An 18,374-nucleotide genomic window follows, 5' to 3' on the forward strand; every position below is an offset into this window, starting at 1 on the left:
TCCTTGCTGGACCGACTTTGACCTCTTCCTCCAGGGGCAGAGGCACAGCATCCTCAGGAGAGGGAAGGGGTGCAGGGTGGAGGACAGAGAACCTGAGACAGCTTGTCTCCAGCGAAGCGAAACAAGAGCTTGAAGCTTTCCAGCGGCATTGCAGCCCTCAGAGCTGCCTCATCAGCTCGGCATCTCTTGGGAAGGGCCCCCACAAGGAAAGGACTTGCTGATGTAGTCTGGCCTTGGCAGCCAGCTTTGGCCCCAACGCTTAGTCTGGGCCAAAACTGCCCCAGATGGCGGGGGCGGGGGAGGGGGGAGTGACAGCCTGTAGCTGGCTTCTCCTGGGCTGCCAACAGTTTGGCTTGGGGAGAGGCCCTTGCTGGGGTCAGCCCTCTTGCCCTGGAGGTGTATATAATGTGCCTTTGTTCCAACCAGGTATTTGGGTAAGTAGGTAGGTCAATGGCTTCTCTTTCTAGCTTTTAAAGATGCTTTCTGGGAGAAAATTGGAGTTCTGGGAGATTCCATGTGAGTTCTCTCAGATGGATCCTAGCTCCCTGCTAAAGAGCTATAGAAAGACAGAAGGCTTCCTGGGACTGAATTGTCTCATGGGGAAGAACCCTGGGGGAGGCCCAGCTGTGGGGCTCAGGGGTGGTAGAGAAATCCTGGAAACCATGTTTCAGAGTATCTCAGGAATGGACTCTGTGATAAGCACTGGGCTCTGAGCTTGGGTGGATGCTACTTCCAGAAGGCTCCATTAGCTTCTCCTTGACCCTCTTCTTCAGTCCAAAGGCTGAGCTGAAGCCTGAGAAGAAGTCAGGGCACAGGCCAAGAAACCACGAGGATGATGGACCACAGAAAGAACTGAAGGTCCCAGGGATCGTGGATTTCGACGTGATCCGAAAGGAACTGAAGACCCCCAAGCCCCAAACCTCTGGCACCTACCGCTTCGGCCGCCTCAGTCATCACTCTTTCTTCTCCCGGCACCACCCCCACCCCCAGCGTGTGACCCACATCCAAGGTAGGGCTGGGGTAGGCCAGGGCCTGGCCAGTGGCAGTGGGGCGGTATTGAAAATTGGAAAGGGAAGACCCATCTCTTGTTTCCAGGCAGAGGCCCAGAGAGAATGGAGACTTGGTCAGGGTCACAGGGTTGCTTGGCCACTTGCAAGAACTTGGCCAAGCCGAGATTTGACTTGGGGGGCAGGTTATAAGGGCAGACCGTATATCCCTACGAGATGTCCCTTACCACCAAATCTCCCATCTTATAAATCAGAAAAAGGGATGAATGTTCTGCCTCAGAGCTGAGCTCCGTTCTCTAACTCGGGTCATTTCATCCATCAAGTATCTATTGAGTATGAACTATGTATGAGTCAGACATTTTTTTCAGACCCTGAGAATACAACGATGAACAAGACAACTTCTGCCATCATGGAGCTGACTCTCTGGTGGGGAAGGATAGGAAATAGCTAAGGTGTCAAGAGTGTGGTAAGGGCTAAGGCTATAGAGGGGAGAGCTGGTCGACAGCATTGCATCTGAGCAAAGAACTAAAGGAAGAGAGGGCATGAAACAGCCATGTGGATATCAAGGGGAACAATGTCCCAGGCAGAGGAACCAGCAAGTATAAGGGCCCTGAGGCAAGGGCCATCTCGGCTCTGTTAGAGGAACAGCACAGAGGCCAATGTGGCTGGAGCAGAGGAAGGAGGGGGAGAAAGGAGATGCAGCAGAGGGGCAATGGGGACCCCATCGTGTGGGCCTTAGAGGACATTGTAGTCATCCTAAGCCATCTCACTGAGTCAGGTGGGAACCCTTGGAAAGTTAAGAGCAAAGTGGCAGCAGTGATCTATGGGCCTCTGTTTAGGTGATAGCTTATACCAGGGAGGTAGCAGTGGAAGACTGAGTGGCCCTGCTCTAGAGATATACAGAAGGTAAGTAAAGGCAATGGGATTTGTTGATTGATCAAAAATGGGGTGTGAGAAGAAGAGAGGAATCAAGGTTGACTCCCAGGTTTTTGGCCTGAGTAAACTGGAAAACTAGAGTTTCATTGGTTGTGACAAAGAAAACTTCAAAAAGGGCCAGTGGAGGGTGAGGAAGGAGATTGGGACCTGGGAGATGCAAAAATGTGACATCCAGGTAGAGGTACAGAGGAAGCAATTGGGTATGGAGTTCAGGGAAGAAATGCAAATGTGAGAGCGATTCAAGGAGGGATGGTGTTGGAAGTGGCACGCCTGCGTGGGATTATCCAGGAGACCGTGTAGATACAGGAGAGGAGAACCTGGAGACTGAGCTCCAGAACTCCAAGGCTAAGGGGTTGAGATGAGGAGTAAGCAGCGAGGAAACAAAGCATGGCTGGTGAGCTAGGAAGAGCCAAGAGAGTGAACAGGTCCTGGCACCAGAAAGAAAGTATTTTAGGAAGGAAAGAATGAGCCACAATGTTAAGTACTAACCAGGCTGGTCCTTAAAGCTTGACTATCTAATAAAATAATGTCACACAGACCTTAGGCCAGAAGGGTCCTCAAGTGTAAACCGCCTGCCACCACCTCCAGGCTACCCTGCATTCAGCCCTGGACAGGCTGACAGATGGCAAGATGTTTTATCCAGAGGGTCTAGCTAGATATCATTCCCTGTGGTTTGAGTCCAAGTCCCTCTTGTCACGGACTATGGCTTATTGTCCCCACCCCCAGGTGCCCCGGCTTACTTCTATATGCTTACACCTGCAATCACTGCTTTGTTGTAGAAAGCCAAAAAGACCTAGGACTAGAGTCTCTGGAAGCCTGACTCACTGCATGACCCTGAGCACTTCCCTTTGCAGTCCATTCTAAGTGTCCCCAGGGGTAAGGTCTGGGTGGTCGCAGAAGCCCTCTGGGCTCTAATGAATCTATGAACCGTGGTTACTGGAAGAGGTGGGGCCAGTGCTCTCCCTGTCCACCAGCCTCTTCCTGGCCTCCTAGAGCTCTTGGGGTCCAGCCATGACTCCTTCCCACAGCCTCTACCCCTTCGCAGATCTTACCGGGAAGCCCGTCTGTGTTGTCAGGGACGAGTTCTCTCTGGATCCCTTACTTCAAACTGCACTTTCATCCCACTATCTGATGGGAATGCCCACCATCTCTGTCCCCATTGGAGACCCACAGTCCAATCAAGACCCCTGGCTTTCTTCTGGTGAGTACTAGAGCCATAGACCCTCTGCCTCGGGCACCCTCTCTCCAAGGGCTGCCCCACTGGGGCAGGTGCCTGAGAAGGAATGAGCCTTAGGTCATACGTTGGTGAGATCTGGTGAAGTACTTCGATTTTTCTTCATTTCCTTGAGCATCTGCAACTGCATTATTCCCCACCCCACAGATCCTCAGAAATGTGCCCCTGCTTGGATTTGAGGTGTTTGAGGAGTAATAACAAGCAGAGGATACACAGATTTGGGCAATTGTCATGTGACTTACAGCCATAAACAGGGATAATATTGGAAATATTTAGTACTTATATGTTCAGGCACCAGCATCAGAACAATCAGCCACAGAGAGCACTGCATCAGCATTCTGGAGGCCTCTGTGCTGCCAGATCTTAACCTTTCCTTTGGTGGGGGGGATCTTGGGGGCGGGGCTGGGACAGACTGCAAGGCAGAGAGGTTTGGAAGACTTGCTCAGTGCTCTGTAACAAGCTCTTTAGGAGCAGTTCAATATTTTAATAACTGGCGCCGCGTATCCACTGATTCTCAGCCCTGGCTTCAATTTCCTAAAAGAGGCAAAGCAAGATTAAGCCACTCGCATCTTGGCACACATAGCCAAATGTTCTCCGGTGTCTCCCAGTAAGGCCACAGGCCAGGACATCATCAGACCCCTCCACACCTACTTTCCCACCCACCAATGGTGTGATACCTAATCCTTCTCCCAAGGGCACCACCTCCCCCTTTCTCTTTAAGATATGGGTGCAAGGCTGTGGGGAGAGGAGGCTCTTCCGTTTACAGCCCTCCTGACACCTGGTGCCACAGGGAGGGCAAGGAGGAGGCTCCAGACATCAGTTGGCAGGATCTTGTCTCCTCCTCCCAGAGGCCTGGAAGAAGGAGTTAAAGGACCTGGCTTCCCGGGTGGTTGTCCTCACCAAGGAGAATGAGCCGAAGAACAAGGAGGTGAGTGCAGAACAAAGGAACTGACTGGGAAGAGATGAAATGGATCCTTCCCTTTGTAAGGAAATCCCTCCCAGGTCGGTTCAACCTGAGCAGCAGAAGAGCTAGCCTTTATTGAAGCGATGCTGTCGGCACTGGGGAGGAGGGGCTGACGGATACCAGTTGAAGGGAGAGGGCCACAGTGAGGGCTCAGAGGGGCAGAGAACACACCCAGGTGGAGAAAGCCAAGAGAGTTCCTAGCATAGAAGTGAAGAGGGGAGGCACCCCAGTGGGGGCCTGCAGCACAACAACTCAGAAGCTAGGAAATGCGAGACGTCTTCAGAAAGCGGAGGACTGCAGGACAGGGTACAGTGGGCAGCAATGGGGTAGAAGGTGGGAAGGGGCCAATTTAGAATGTGGGCGAGGCCAGCTCATCGTCATTTCTGAACCCAGTGTAGTGTCTAATCTCACAAAGAGTTAGAGAATCACTGACGGTTTTTAAACAGGATGGGGTGGCCTCATGGGGGCTATTTGCTGACAAAGCACTAAAAACAAGTGGGAGGCAGCTTGAAGATAGTGGAATTGGTCCTAAGACAGGCCTGGCCCTTTGTGGCGGAGTCCCATCCCGCCCTTGTATTATTGGGCAGCAGAGCTCTTGTCCCTGCTCTGCAGCTAACTCACTGTGGTGCTCAGGGCAACTAAGCTAAACCCTCTGGGTCTCAGTTTTCTTATTTTTAGAATGAGAAGGATACTACCAGTCTTAACTGGAGTGGTAGGTGCTGGAGACCACAGACCTTGGGCCCACAGACTTGGCTTAGGAGGGTTTCACAGGGCTAAGAAAGGATGCCAAGCTGTGGGGGTCAGACCTGGGTGTAGCTGAGCTAAAAATTAAGGCAGGTTGTGGGGGTCTTGGCACAGGATACTGTTTTCAAATCTCTGATGGGCTAGGGGGAGAGAGGCAGCAGGGAGGGTCTGCCCAAGGAGGAAGAATGTGGCCAGCATTCAACTAATTTCCAGAAGTAAGAGCTTTGGCTTTATTGGAAGAGGCCCCCGCTGGGGAGAAGGATCTAAGGACAGGGTGGGGCTGGCCTGGTGGACTTCCCGGGTCCCCGCAATGCTGTGATTCCAGGAGAGGAGGTGATGGGTGCCCTGGAGATGTGACCCAGCCTCTTCTCTTCTGGCTGCCTTCTCCCTCATCTCCTTGCTCACCTCTTTCTCTCCCTCCCCACCCTCCTCCCCTGCCACCATCTCTCCCATCTCCCCCATCTCCCCCATCTCCCCCATCTCTCTCCTTGCCTGGAGAGTCTGGCCACTTTTCTCCCAGCAGAAGGAGGAGCCTCAGCGGGAGCAAGGGGCGAAGTATTCAGCGGAGACAGGGAGGCTCATCCCAGCTTCCACAGGAGCCTTGGGTCGCCGCAGCTCCCGCCAGGGCCAACGGAACTTCTCTTCTCACAGAGATGGAGGAGTCCAGACCTCCGTCTTGCAGGACCAGGAGCTGCTGGTGAGACCCTGGGAAGGCCGGTGGCTGCGGCCCTATGGAGGCCCTGGCCTGAGGGCAGAGACCAGGGTAGTACTGCTCCCAGGCTCACAGCAGTCCCAACAAGGACTCATAAATGGCTGTGAAGTGTGGCGTCTCCCAGGGATACTTGCACCTAAGACTGTAAGACTCAGAAACCCCAGACCTGGAAGTCAGGAGCCTGAATTCTAAGCCCCTGCTGCCTCCAGGTTTCTGTGTAAGCCTTTCCCACTTTGTTAAGTCCTTTCGCCTCTTGGGGTCTCAGTTCCACGATGTAGCCAAATTGGGAGCATGAACACATTATCACAAAGGTCTGTTCCAGCTGTGGCACTTGGTGAGTTAAACGGAGCTACAGCAGTGGAATTGAGAAGCATGGAGAGGAAGTATGTCCTCAGACCATACCCCAGTACATTCCACTATCTTGCCTAGTATGTCCTCAGACCATACCCCAGTATGCTGTCCCCTACAGCCTACAAGGCTGGTCCCAGTCTGGTGACCCCACACTCTGAGAGAGGTTTGGTCTGTGCTACAACAAAGCACAAAGCCCACCACCTCCATGTTCAAGTTTCCTCATCAAAGGCCTGAGATGAGTCCATGACTCGTTCCAGTGGGTAAAGGCATTGAAAGTCCCTGTTAAAATGCACAGGTGTTCTCTAGAAAAAAAGCCAAACAATGAGCCAGCATCTTGACACCTTCCCCTGTGACCAGTGCTTTTAAGCATGCTGTCCCTTTGGAGCCTTACAACAGTTCAGTGAAGTGAATAGAGCAGACAGGGCCTAAGACCCCCATTCCACAGAAGGGGTAGGCTGAGGCCCTTCCAGGCAACATTCTGTGTCCCAGGTCTCCAGAGATGGAGCAGCATAGCCAGGACTAGAACACAGTACTTTCTCCACCATAGGGCGGCCTCACCTTGCCTGGAAGTAGGTTCTCGGGTTCCGTGGGGAGGGGGCACAGGGCAGGTAAGTTGGATGCCAGGAATGGAGAAGGACCCTGGGGAGAGTGGGGGTGGGGTCGCCGTAGCGGGCGGGCACCTGGGGGTGAGGCTGGGCATCCTAGCAGGCATAGGCCTGGGAGAGGCCGGGCCTAGGCCCCCCTCTGACTTCCACCGGTTCAAGTGGGGTCTCCTGAAAGAAAGAACCCCACTTTCCTAGGATACCAGGTGCTCTACTCCCCATCGAGGGCTCCAACTCCAGCCAACCATAGACACAGCCGCCATCAGCATCCCGGCCTAGGGAGTCCCCATAACCCATCCAAGACAGAGCTGGATCTTTTTCCAATGATCCTTGACTGGAGAATGCAGTGGGGAAAGGGCCCTGAAGCAGCAAAGATGGCAGAGGCTGAGGATGCGGCTGGGAGCAAAGCAGGCATGCTGTCCAGCTGTAAGGAGCCCCGAGCTGGGCAGTTTGCAGAGCCAGCCAGCCCCAACCCTCAGGCTGCCCGAGATCATCCCACCTCTTTGCTAACATCTCCAGACTCTGAACGTGGGAACTTCAGGGTGGGGAGGCCCCTGGGGTCCCTGAAATCCCCACACCAAGGACTGGGGCATTCAGGACTCACTGCATCTTTGAGGAGCTGACTGGCCAGCTCTGACTGCCTTCCCAGTGAGGGACTTTGGGGATACAACTAGCCTCTGATTTTGAGGGTTGGTTCTGCCACAATCTCCCGCTAGGTGTCCTCCTCTCTCAAGGCCTTGGATTCCTCACCTGTCCAGTAAGGGGGTTAAAAATCTTCCTCCAGGGCTGTTGGGAGAGAAAGCCCTCTGTAAAATGCCAAGCCTCACACAGAAAAGAGCCAGGAACCATCGTGGGTACCAGTTCAGCCAAGCATATGGCTCTGGGATCCCACTTTGCAGGGGCAGGCACTTGTGCTGCCAGCTGGAACATGCTGTCCAGCACACTGACCCAGGCCTGTCTTCCTGCCCACAGATCTTGGAACTTCTATGTCAGATCTTGCAAACAGACTCTTTGAATGCTATCCAGTTCTGGCTACTCTACGCTCCCCCAAAGGGTAAGACACAGCCTTGTGCCCAGGTCCTCTGAGTGGAGGCTGCTGAGGGCCCTGTCTTCTGGTTCTACAGTACGCTCACGTCATTCAGCTCCCATGCCAGGGCCTGGGCCTTCTGCCTGGGCCTCTTCTCCTTTTTGAAGCCCAAACAAACCTTCTCCAGCCAGACAACATCGCTGCTCCCTCTTCCCATTCCTCAGATTTCCATGACCCCACTCCTCAGAGGGGACCCTTTCTCCATACTGACCACAAGTCTCAGCACCTGGGAGGGACTTAGCAGACACAGCCTCTCACCCACTACTGTGGGAAATGCATGCACGCATAGATGCAAATATCCACACATAAGGACACACAGGTATATGCACATGAACACATGAATGGACACCCATACATACACTGGGACAGTAGGTAGAGAGTATGTCTAAGTGGGAGGGTGAGGAGTGATAAGAGCCAGAGAGCTGATTGGAGAAGGCTCCCTGATGGGGAGAATGAAGGGGAAGATGAGGGGGTGGGCTTCTTACAGGCTTCCCAGAGAGGGCGCAGTGTGTGGAAGACAGGTGAGCCAAGAACAAGGCACAAGGAGGGAAGTGGGGTCTCCCCGTGGGGCCCTGTGGGCAGAATGTGACATAATTAGAGAAAACTGCCCGGGCCTTGCTTCCTGACTGTCCCATTTAGGGACAGGATGGGGGCTGGAGTCATGCCCCTGAGGACTCTGTCCCCTGGCTGTGCTTACAGAGAAAGACTTGGCACTAGGGCTCCTGCAGACGGCAGTGGCTCAGCTTCTTCCCCAGGCTCTAGACTCCATCCCAACAGAACAACTCTTGCACCAGCTCCAGGAAGTCCAGGAACCACCTCAAGAAAGGGAACAACCACTCTACAGGTGGGCTTCACACTCTTCATCTGCCCCTCTTTTCTCAGGATGGCTCCTTCATGTTTAGCACCTGTCCTTCCAGGTGAGGCTAGTGGGGTCCAGAGAAGGGAGCCTGGTGCTGGTCAGAGCCTGGGCTGACTGAGCCTGACCTGGAGGAAGAGGTCAGCCCTCTCCTGGAACCCTCCAGTGCTACTCATACTACTCAAAGGCCTACTCTGCCAGACTAGACTCTGGCTGCCAGCTGTGGGGATGCTGAGGGGGTGACCTGTGTCAGCTAAAGCAAGACAGGGCTGAAGAAGCCATAGCTAGTCCTGCAGAAGCTCTTGGTCTCTGGGAAGACACAAGTAGAGAAGGAATGCTAACACAAGGCAGGCAGCAGTACCTTTATGTCGCTATTAAGGGTCCTGGATGACTAGAGAGAAAGTGATGCATTCCTTTATGTCGGTACCTTTATGTAGTACCTTTATGTCGGTATTAAGGGTCCTGGATGACTAGAGAGAAAGAGCCCAGTTGTGGAAAGGAAAGGTGAGGGAAGGCTTCAGAAAGCAGGTGAGTGAGGCCTGACAGTCAGCACTAGAACTTGCAATATTGTGTGCCCACTATGTCTGCCTGACACCGCTGGGTGCTCTACATATTTCTAGTCCATACAACCATCCATAGAGGCAGTATCACCTCCATCTTACAGATGAGAAAATTAAGGCTCAGAAACAACCGAATGACCCAAAGTCACCTGGCTGGACAGAGGAGCTGGGATCAGGCTTGGGCCTGACTGACAAGCCCAGCATGCAGAGGAGCTAGGATCAGGCTTGGGCCTGACTGACAAGCCCAGCATTACTCAGATTTGTAGGAAACTTGTCAAAAGAGCAAATTATTAAAATCCAAGACAGCAAGTGGGGTGGGGACCTGGCAGAGGGCCAGTACAGTGGCCTCCCTTACAGCTTCTGGGACAGGAGGGCCTTGGTTTCCTGTGGCCACAGCAGGCAAAAGAGTCACAATTGTCAGGGTCCTGCTTGGGGTGGGGTCAGTCACAGACGAACACTTGCTGGTTCTCTAGGAAGGTCAGCTTCTGCCTCTCCCTGGAGCACCTTCCTCACCTCCCCGCCCATCCTGCCACTTTGCTGTGGTGTGCTCCAGCCTGACCTTTCTGGGCCCTCTCTTCTTTTTGTGGGTTACAGCCAGTCCAAGAAGACGAAGACACCCTCTCTACTAAAAAGCGAAAAACCAGGTAAGAGTCCATGCAGCAGGTCACCGAGGGCTCACCGAGACCCATCCTGGCTGGATTCCTTAGCAGATTCAAGGCTCCTTGGAGACAGGTCTCTGCCCAAGGAAGCTGCTCATTTCATCCATTCATCCATTCACTCATTCTTTTATTCAATAGAAACTTATTCAGCACCTACGTGCTAGGCTCTGGGAATCACTGCAGAAGAATTCAAACCATTTTCTGCTGTCATGGAGCTTACAACCTAGGGAGGAGGAGTGCAGACAACCAATAAAAACATCGGAGGGGCATAGGTGCTCTAAGAAAAATAAAGCAGAGCGATGCAATAGGATTAGCAAGATAGGGAGAGCACTCCTTGGGCTGAAAGACAGGAAGGATTCAGCCCTATGCAAGGCTCCTACCTGCCTGCTGTGTTGGTGAAAGAGCAGGCCAGGGTGACTGGAACTTTGTGGGCTGGGTACAGTGATACGGAGTGAGTTGAGAAGAGTGGGCAGGGCTGGCCTGTATGAAAGGCTAAGTGTGTGGCCTCATGCAGAGTGCATGGGGTCTCACCGGAAGGTTATAAGCAGGGTGTGGCAATACCCCTTTGGCTTCTGTGTAGAGAATGGACTCTTGGGGGGTAGGAGGGGATGAAGGAGATGAAGGAGGAGGCTGCTGCAGTCACCCTGGTGCCTTAGACCAGGGCGGGGGGAAGGGAGTAGAGGTGGAGGGGAGAGAAGACAGGTATCCACCATGTACATTATTCTGCCACACTAGACTGTAAAGTGTCCTGAGTGGCCAGTGGAGTGCCTGCATAGGGTAGGCACTTCATAGATATGTGTTACCTGAATGTAGAAAGGAGAGGGTGGTGTGGTGAGGCTCAGAGGAGGGAGTTGGCTCCTCCCACTCACCAGAGCCAAGAGCAGAAGGTGGGTTGACTCAGGTTTTCACACCTCTCCCTCTGCTCTTGCGCATTCACCGGGAGCCTTCTGGGGAGACGGGTCCACCCAGGTCTTCTGGGCCCCTCCCAGGTAGGGACCCAGCCCCTCCTCAACCTCTCCTCCAGTTGTGTCTCCCCTTCTTCCAGAGCATATCGGGAAAGCACAAGTTCTCCGGATGCATTCAAGCCAGGACACAGAAGAGAAAGCGTCAAAGCCAATGGCAGAGTGCTGAGGAGACAGTGGCGCCTTGCCCACCTTGCTCAAGGGCCAGCCTGGAGTTCAGGGTTGCTTCCGCCCCTATCTCCTCAACAGCAATATGTACTTTCCTATCACACACGGTCTATTAAAATGCCGTCTTCCCTTTAAGAGGACAGTTCCACCTCCTGTGCAGTAGGTCTGTGCTTGGATTGTTAGTTCCTGGAGAAGGGATGAGCTGCACAGAACCATTCCCACTCCCTTGGAGAATGCCCAATGCCACCCCCCAAGTGGGGCTCATCTGGTTCTTTTACGTTCCAAGGAACTGAAGGGAAGATTGTGGTTGGGGTGGCCTGAGAAAGGGGCTCTGCCCTTGTGCCAAAACACATAGCGTTCTGGGTAGGTTAGAGCAGAGGTCAGGAACACACAGGCCTCCTTAAAATAATAATCAATACCAATTGTTGAGTTCCTACTAAGCACCGAGGCAGGGACTTCAGTAATAGCTAATGATGAACACCTTAACTGACTCAAGAGAGTCAGGAGGCTTTGGCTAGAAATAAACGACAAAGATTTACTCAAGGGTCTTAGAGTTTGCAAACTGGAAACACAACTAGGCCATACCCAGAGTGTTCCTAAGGAGAAAGAAAAGCTGAGGGTTCTCATAGGAAAAAGCTCATTCAGTTCTGCATTCTTAGGCCTTGGATTGGTCCAAGATGGTATTCTTCAGATGTGGTCAATGGAACATTTTCTTCTTGAGGTCACTGAGATGGTTAACTAAAGACTTGATGTATGTCCAGGCATTAACACACAACTCACTCATTCTTATCCAGATATTGACGCAGGACTGGAAAGTTCAAAAGTTTAAGTTCCCATAGTCAGTTAAAACAAGAGTAATTGTTTCCTCATGCCTCAGCCTACTTAATTTTAATAATTTAGCAGCCTGACTATAATAACTCCATTTTATTTCTTCACTCTATCTTCAAACACTATGTGAATTGTTCTACATACTTTGTGGTACTATATTTGATTCTCCCAAAAGCTCTATGAAAGAGTATTAATGTTATCACTCTCATTTTATAGATAAACAGACTGAGGCTCAGAAAGGGGCCACATAGTAAGTGGCAGAGCCCAGATCCAAACCCCATACGTCTGGTTCTAGAATCCCACTGTACTCTTACAAACAGCAACCCTCACCAAAAGTTGTGCTTACATTTCTGAAAAACATAAGGGTTAGCAAAATGATCGTTGGCGAGATCAAGGAGGAAAGGGACATTACATAAATGTGACCCAGATGCATTGAGGGTGTCTCTATCCTTTAAGTTCTAAAGAGGATAGCCTTGACCCTCTGGAAAGTCCAATATTTTTCTTGAGAGTTCTACAAATTTCCTGAAAGGGGGAGGGAGGCACTGATGATTTATAATGTCATGGTCACCTGCGGCTCTGAGTTCGTACTTCTACTGAGTTCAGTCCATAGATTGTAGCTCCTTTCCATACTTTCAGCCACTTCACATCAATTCAGATAGACTTAGTCCCTCCAGGTTTTCCCAAATATCCCACTCACACAAACCTTTGCATGCAGTAGGCTTTAGTCAAGATCAGGGGCTGGATGGGGATTTGCTGTGGATCCAGCAAACAGCTTCACAGTCAGTATTAAATTGCCTTGTTTTTTGAAGTCCTCCCACTGGGGATGTTTCCCTGGTGGCAGCCTCTCATATAACGACTATGCCCCTTGCCATCTCGCTTGCTTTCTCCTTCCCTGTCCTCGCACCTGCCAACAGTTTGTCCCCAGAAAGCCCACATTTATTTTTTTCCAACTTTTTTATCGTGGTAAAATAGACATCACACGAAATTCACCATTTTGACCATTTTTAAGTGTACAGTTTAGTGGCAATAAGTACATTCACATTATTGTGCAACTATCACTTCTATTCATCTCCAGAAACTCTCTTCATCTTGCAAAACTGAAACTCTGTGTCCATTAACCAGTAACTCCCCTGTCCCCTCTCTTCTGAGTCCCTGGCAACCACCATTCTATTTCTGTCTCTCTGACTCTGACTACTCTAGATACGTCATATAAATGGAATCGTATATGCATACATATTTGTTCTTTTGTGTCTGGCTTATTTCACTTAGCATAATACCCTCAAGGCTCATCCATGTTGTGGCAGGTATCAGAACTTCTCCCACATTTTCTTTTTATCGATACGGCAGTTAGGCTTCCTCCAGACTCTCTTCTCAAACTCTCCAGCCCCACATTGCCTTGTCCAACCTCATCAAGGGGCTGAACTGAACAGAAAGTCTTTTTATGGCACTGGGTCCTTGTCCCTTGGCAGTTATGGTTATGAGAGTTTATCCCTCCTCCACTACAAATAACTTTTTAAAATCCACACAGTAAAAAAATCTAGAAGATATCTACTTCCAAAATAAATCATACGACTGGCATAAAAACCCTGGCTCTTTAGGTAATCCTTCTACCTCATCTTTAATTTTTCAGGAAACAGTGCCATGAGATTATTTTCCACTGCAGATTCTCACATTTTTCTTATCCATAGAGAGTATCTCTCATCAAAATTGATTAGACCACTCCTTCAAATTTATTTATTTTGCTTTCTTTATCTTGTGTTTGCTTTTGCAACTCCCCACAAAATGCATGTGTCACTCCTTGGCCTTTGTACCCACTGCCATTGTACTTAAAGGTGACATGTTCTGGGCCTGGCTTCTTACCCATATATTTTGAGAACAGATTTTGAACAGATTTTTCTCAGCAGCCCCGCAATCTATCAAGGGAAAGAAAGATAAGGCGACTGAGTGGAACCATGTGTACATAAAACCATTGTAGAAATAAACACTATGACATGCAAATGGGACACTGCTATACTGAAAAAGCATGGATGGCCAAGCTCTGGTTGTATGGGGTGATCCGACCTCATTAATGCTCAAGGAAACCTATAAGGTAGGCATAATCATCCACTTTTACAGTAACATGTGAAAGTTCACATAGCCAATCAATAGTGGATTTAAACCCAGGGCTGAGGGCTCCTCAGTCAGTGTTCTCTTTCTGCTATACTGCCATCTTGCAGGTCATATTCCAAGGACCACTTGTCTCCAGACAGAGAAGGAAACCCTTCTCTCATTTCCAGCCTGTCACCCACTCTTCCTCCTGGTTCCTCTTCCCCTGCTTCTTAGATGTGTAGCAAGACAGAGTTTGCTCTGATACCCTGGCCCTTTTGAAAGTCCCCCAACGGGGCTGCATCCTCTTCCCATGTCTGAAGGGAGTTATCGCTAATCCCCATGGGGACAGTCAGCAGAGGTTATTTGAGGGATCCAGACATCTCACAAAGCACTTGTCAGAGTTGTTGCTGGCCTTCCTGGAAATGCAGCTAGTGTCAGGCCTGCCTTCCTTGTCACCTGTACTGGGCTATCTATGCCCCTTTGACCCTGTGCAGGCCAGAGGCCGGGCTAGTGACCGGGCTTTGGGCTGTAAGTCTGTCTGGCTTTGCAGAGTATGTTCTGCTTAGCAGCACTGCCTGTCTGCAGCGGCTTGGTCCCCATTTGACTTCTGCTGGGTGTTAGGATGCCATAGCCATGTTTGGGTCACTCCTAAGTTTTCTCTGGCTCCAGGCCCTGGAATTTCTCCTCTCCTTACCCTCTGCTTCTCTGCCTGAAGCATGAAGACAGATTTTCCCTTTCAATAATATCCACGGCATCATAGTTTTGATTTATAAAAGTCTCATACACACAAAAATAAATATAAATGTATTAAAATCAAATTGTTCCTCCATGTGCCGCCTAAGTTCATCTATTGTACCACCAGAGTATGTATATTTACCACACTGTGAGAAATGGTGACTAGCATAAATTGCAGATGAGAGAGCCACCCCGAGACTTTGGGCTTAAGGACACAAGTGGGGGTTAGCGTCTCCCTGCACAGTTTGCTGGCTCAACCATCACCCCTCCCTCCGCCACACGCACTCCACTTAAATAAATGAGAAAAGGCTGGAGACTCATTTCAGCGAAGACAGGGGAAGTTCTAACCTCACTGCAAGAACCTTAGAATCCCACTGTTGTGCAATTCCTCAGAAACTCCCTAGCACCCTTCCCAGCCCATGGGAGACCCCTATTGCAGCACCTGCAACACGGTGTCCAACCTCAGATTAGACAACTATAGTAACAGGGAACTTGTTTCCTTTCCTGGCTGCTCAAACCTTAACCCTGGTCTCAGAGCCACAGAGATCAAGTCTTTCCTTCTTCCCCTGGCTATCTAACTTTGCCTGTGTCAAAACTCTTTTATAAAGTCTCGATCAGACCGCACCTCCTTTCAAATATTTATACCTTTTAAAATTTTTCTTGTCTGACTGCATTACCTAATACCTTCAGAGAATAATGTTAAATAATAATGATGATAGTGGGCATTTTAAAATCATTTAATGGAAATAGCTGTTTTCAACATTAAGCATGACTTGACTGTTTACATATCAAATGTATATAAACTGAACAACTATTCATATATTCATAAAATTATGTTAAGAAGTGCCCCCCAATTCTTAAGTGTTTAATCCACACTAGAACCTGAGGTAGATACTATTGTTATGACAATTTTGCAGATAAGAAGCTGAAAAAAGAAGTAACTTGCTCAAGGTCTTATAAATAATAAGCAGACTCAGGAGTCAATCCTGGCAGCTTCAGTGGGCAGAGCCCACCCTCTTGACCCTGTACACCCCATAATAACTCCATGTGGTAGATATTGTTATCAGCACAATTTTATAGACAAGAATTCAGAAGAGAGGTTAAGTTATTTATCCAAGGTCAAACAGCTTGCAAGTACATCCTATTTCTGGGTTCAGAGGATGGTCCTAGAGATCACCTCTACTGCACATTGGGTTAATTTCTTCTGCATGCTGTGTAACATTTCTCAAATCTGTCTCCCATTTTCTTGCCTCGGTTTCCTATCATGTCAACTATACCCTTAATATTGCTCTACTATATTTATGAACTCTGCAGTGGTATTATTTTTATCCTTGGTTTCTTTTCTTAGTCCCACAACCTCCTCTCGACTCATTCTATTGCCTTGTCTCAACTTCAAACTCTTGTTTCAAAGAATCTGAGTTGTCTTTGAGAATGCAAAACCATTTCTTATCTAATATTTTTTTCTATTCCTGGGGGTATCTTCTTCCAGAATGTATACTGCATCTTTCCTTTGCATGCTGCTATTCTTCCTGTCTCCTTCTCCTTCCTTGATTCCTTCCTCCCTTTTTTTTTCTGTAGAATTTTTGCATAGGTACAACATCAGTTTCTTTTGCTTTCACTTACGTTGGATCTGGAACACTTCTAGCCAATCCTCCTATTTGCAGTCAAGACCTCCTATGGGTTCTTGATTCTCTTGTTTGCTTACATGGACCCATGTGTGCACCCTCCCTTCTGAACTTCAGCTTGAGAACTAAGAATGTTGCTGGTTTATATTTTCCTTGTTTTCTTGGGACAGACGGGTGGGAGAAGACTGTTTCCTGGAAAGCCAGTAAGTCAACTGGGTATGTTCTCTTTATCTATAACTTTTTAAAAATAAACTTTAATTTTAGAACTGTTTTAGGTTTACAGAAAAAATATGAAAATAGTACAGAGTTCTCACATCTCACACCCAGTTTCCCCCACTAATTTTTAATATAACAGCTTCATTGAGATGTAAATCACAAACCGTAAAATCCACCTGTTTAAAATATTCAATTCAATGATTTTTAGTATTCACAGAGTTGTATAACAATTAATTCTAGAACATTTTCATCAAAAAGAAACTCCTATACCCATGAGGAATCTTTTTATGATAGGTCTGCAATAGGTTTCTATACCCATTAATCACTTTCCATTTACCTCAAAGCTTCCCCTGCCCTATGCAACCATTGAACTATTTTCTGTCTCTATGGATTTGCCTATTCTGGCCATTTCATAAATGGAATCATATAGTATTTTTGTGTGTGCACGTGTGTTTGTGTGTTTGTGTGTGTGTGTGTGTGTGTGTGTGTGTGAGACTGGCTTCTTTCATTTAGCATAGTGTTTTTAAGGTTCATCCATGTTGTAGCATGTATCAGTATTTCACTCTTTCTATGACCAAATAATATTCCACTGTATGGACAGACCACATTTTTTGTATCCGTTCATCAGCTGATAGACATTTGAGTTGTTTCTACCTTTTCTTATTGTGAATAGTGCTGCTGTGAAAATTTATGTGTAAATTTTTGTGTGGATCTATGTTTTCAATTCTTTGGGGTATCTACCTAGGAGTGGAATTGCTGAGTCATATGATAACACTATGCTTAACTTTTGTGGGATGGCCATACTGTTTAGCGACTGTACCATTTTACATTACCACCAGCAGTATAACACTTGTTATTATCTGTCTTTTAAAAATTATAGCCATCCTAGTGGGTGTGAAGTGCTTTATCATTGTGGTTTTAGAGCCAGACTTGGCTATTCACTGTGTGACTTTCTGCAGCTACGTCCTTGCTCTGAGCCTTGGCTTCTGCTTTTATATGAGAACTGTTCCCAGCCAAAGCATTAGGTTAATCGGTCAGTGGAATATCTGGGCTCTTACTTCAATACTAGGAATCTCAAGCTCTTTTCTTTTTGCAAATACTGTCACTTACTGAATAACAGAGGCTGTCCTGCATACGGAATTCCAGGTATGTTTTGTTAATTACGTGATCTCCCCTCAGCTGCCTACATAGAGATTGTCTCTACCTTTTGCTAGCTGTGTGACTTTAGGCAAGTGACTCAACCTCTCTGAGCCTCAGTTTACCTGTGAAATGGAGATAATAATAGCACCAACTCCATGGGGTTGTGGTAACAATTTAGGGAGATATTAGGTGAAGGTCATAGCACAGTGCCTGGCACATAGTATATGTTATTCCTGACCCATGCAATCTGTCAGGATGGCTGTTAGAGCTGGGGTGCTGGGCTCTTAGAGGTCCCACTCTGCCCGTGCTACCTACCATCGTAAGGAATGCACTGTGTCAAGGGCATGTGTCCATCTGGGGCCTATGATCTCTCTCTTTGTGGGTCACCCTCTGGATACCTGGGCCCACAGAACTCCATGCTTGAACGGTCCTGAGTACAATTCTAGTACCTATGCTAGCACCTCCCTAGGGGATTCAGTTCCCCCTAAGGCATAACTGGGTGACCATGTGTGCACCTCTAGGCCCAAGTGGTAGCTATTTAAAAGGAGTCATTCCTAAGGAGGGGCTGTTTACAGAGGGATGTAAATGAAGCTTGGACTTGAGGGCTAGATTGCCCCACAGCCATGTGAGGTTCCTGGAGGGGTTCTCTGTGCCCTTGTCCTGGGCCTCACAAATGTTAGGGAGAAGCCTGTGACACAGTAATCCATACACTCAGTGATGGATTGGTGATGTCTGACAGCTGGGGGTGGGGGGGATGGGGGGCGGCAGCAGTGAGGTGTGGATGGGTATTTTTAAATTGCATAGCACATTTCGGTTTCATGTGAGCCCTCCCCGTTCAATAAGATGCCTCACATTTCTTCCACTGCCTATCCAGCATCAATATTCCATTTGGACTTTTCC

General features: G+C 48.9%; 1 protein-coding gene across 2 annotated transcripts; it reads left to right on the forward strand.

Annotated features, from left to right (window-relative positions):
• The first annotated feature begins 232 nt into the window (after positions 1-232).
• TBATA (thymus, brain and testes associated) lies at positions 233-11,244 on the forward strand. 2 transcript variants are annotated; one of them, XM_006915635.3, is made up of 9 exons: positions 233-434; positions 774-1,009; positions 2,989-3,144; positions 4,026-4,105; positions 5,406-5,582; positions 7,523-7,604; positions 8,337-8,481; positions 9,648-9,697; positions 10,758-11,244. In XM_006915635.3, exons 1-9 carry the CDS (start codon positions 406-408, stop codon positions 10,841-10,843), a joined length of 1,041 nt encoding a protein of 346 aa, XP_006915697.2. In that variant the 5' UTR covers positions 233-405; the 3' UTR covers positions 10,844-11,244. The 2 variants fall into 2 exon arrangements, with proteins under 2 accessions (XP_006915697.2, XP_024905079.1); XM_025049311.1 differs by having other exon boundaries at positions 235-434; positions 5,409-5,582.
• The last annotated feature ends 7,130 nt before the right edge of the window (positions 11,245-18,374 follow it).

The sequence above is a fragment of the Pteropus alecto genome, unplaced genomic scaffold (genome assembly GCF_000325575.1).
Source record: "Pteropus alecto unplaced genomic scaffold, ASM32557v1 scaffold155, whole genome shotgun sequence".
NCBI classification, from domain to species: Eukaryota; Metazoa; Chordata; class Mammalia; order Chiroptera; family Pteropodidae; genus Pteropus; species Pteropus alecto.

Excerpts from the sequence above, each read along its gene's own strand:
- TBATA (XM_006915635.3), top strand. The coding sequence starts at position 406 with ATGTGCCTTTGTTCCAACCAGGTATTTGG. Across the intron at positions 1,010-2,988 it reads GCGTGTGACCCACATCCAAG|ATCTTACCGGGAAGCCCGTC; the intron begins GTAGGGCTGGGG and ends ACCCCTTCGCAG. Across the intron at positions 3,145-4,025 it reads AGACCCCTGGCTTTCTTCTG|AGGCCTGGAAGAAGGAGTTA; the intron begins GTGAGTACTAGA and ends TCCTCCTCCCAG.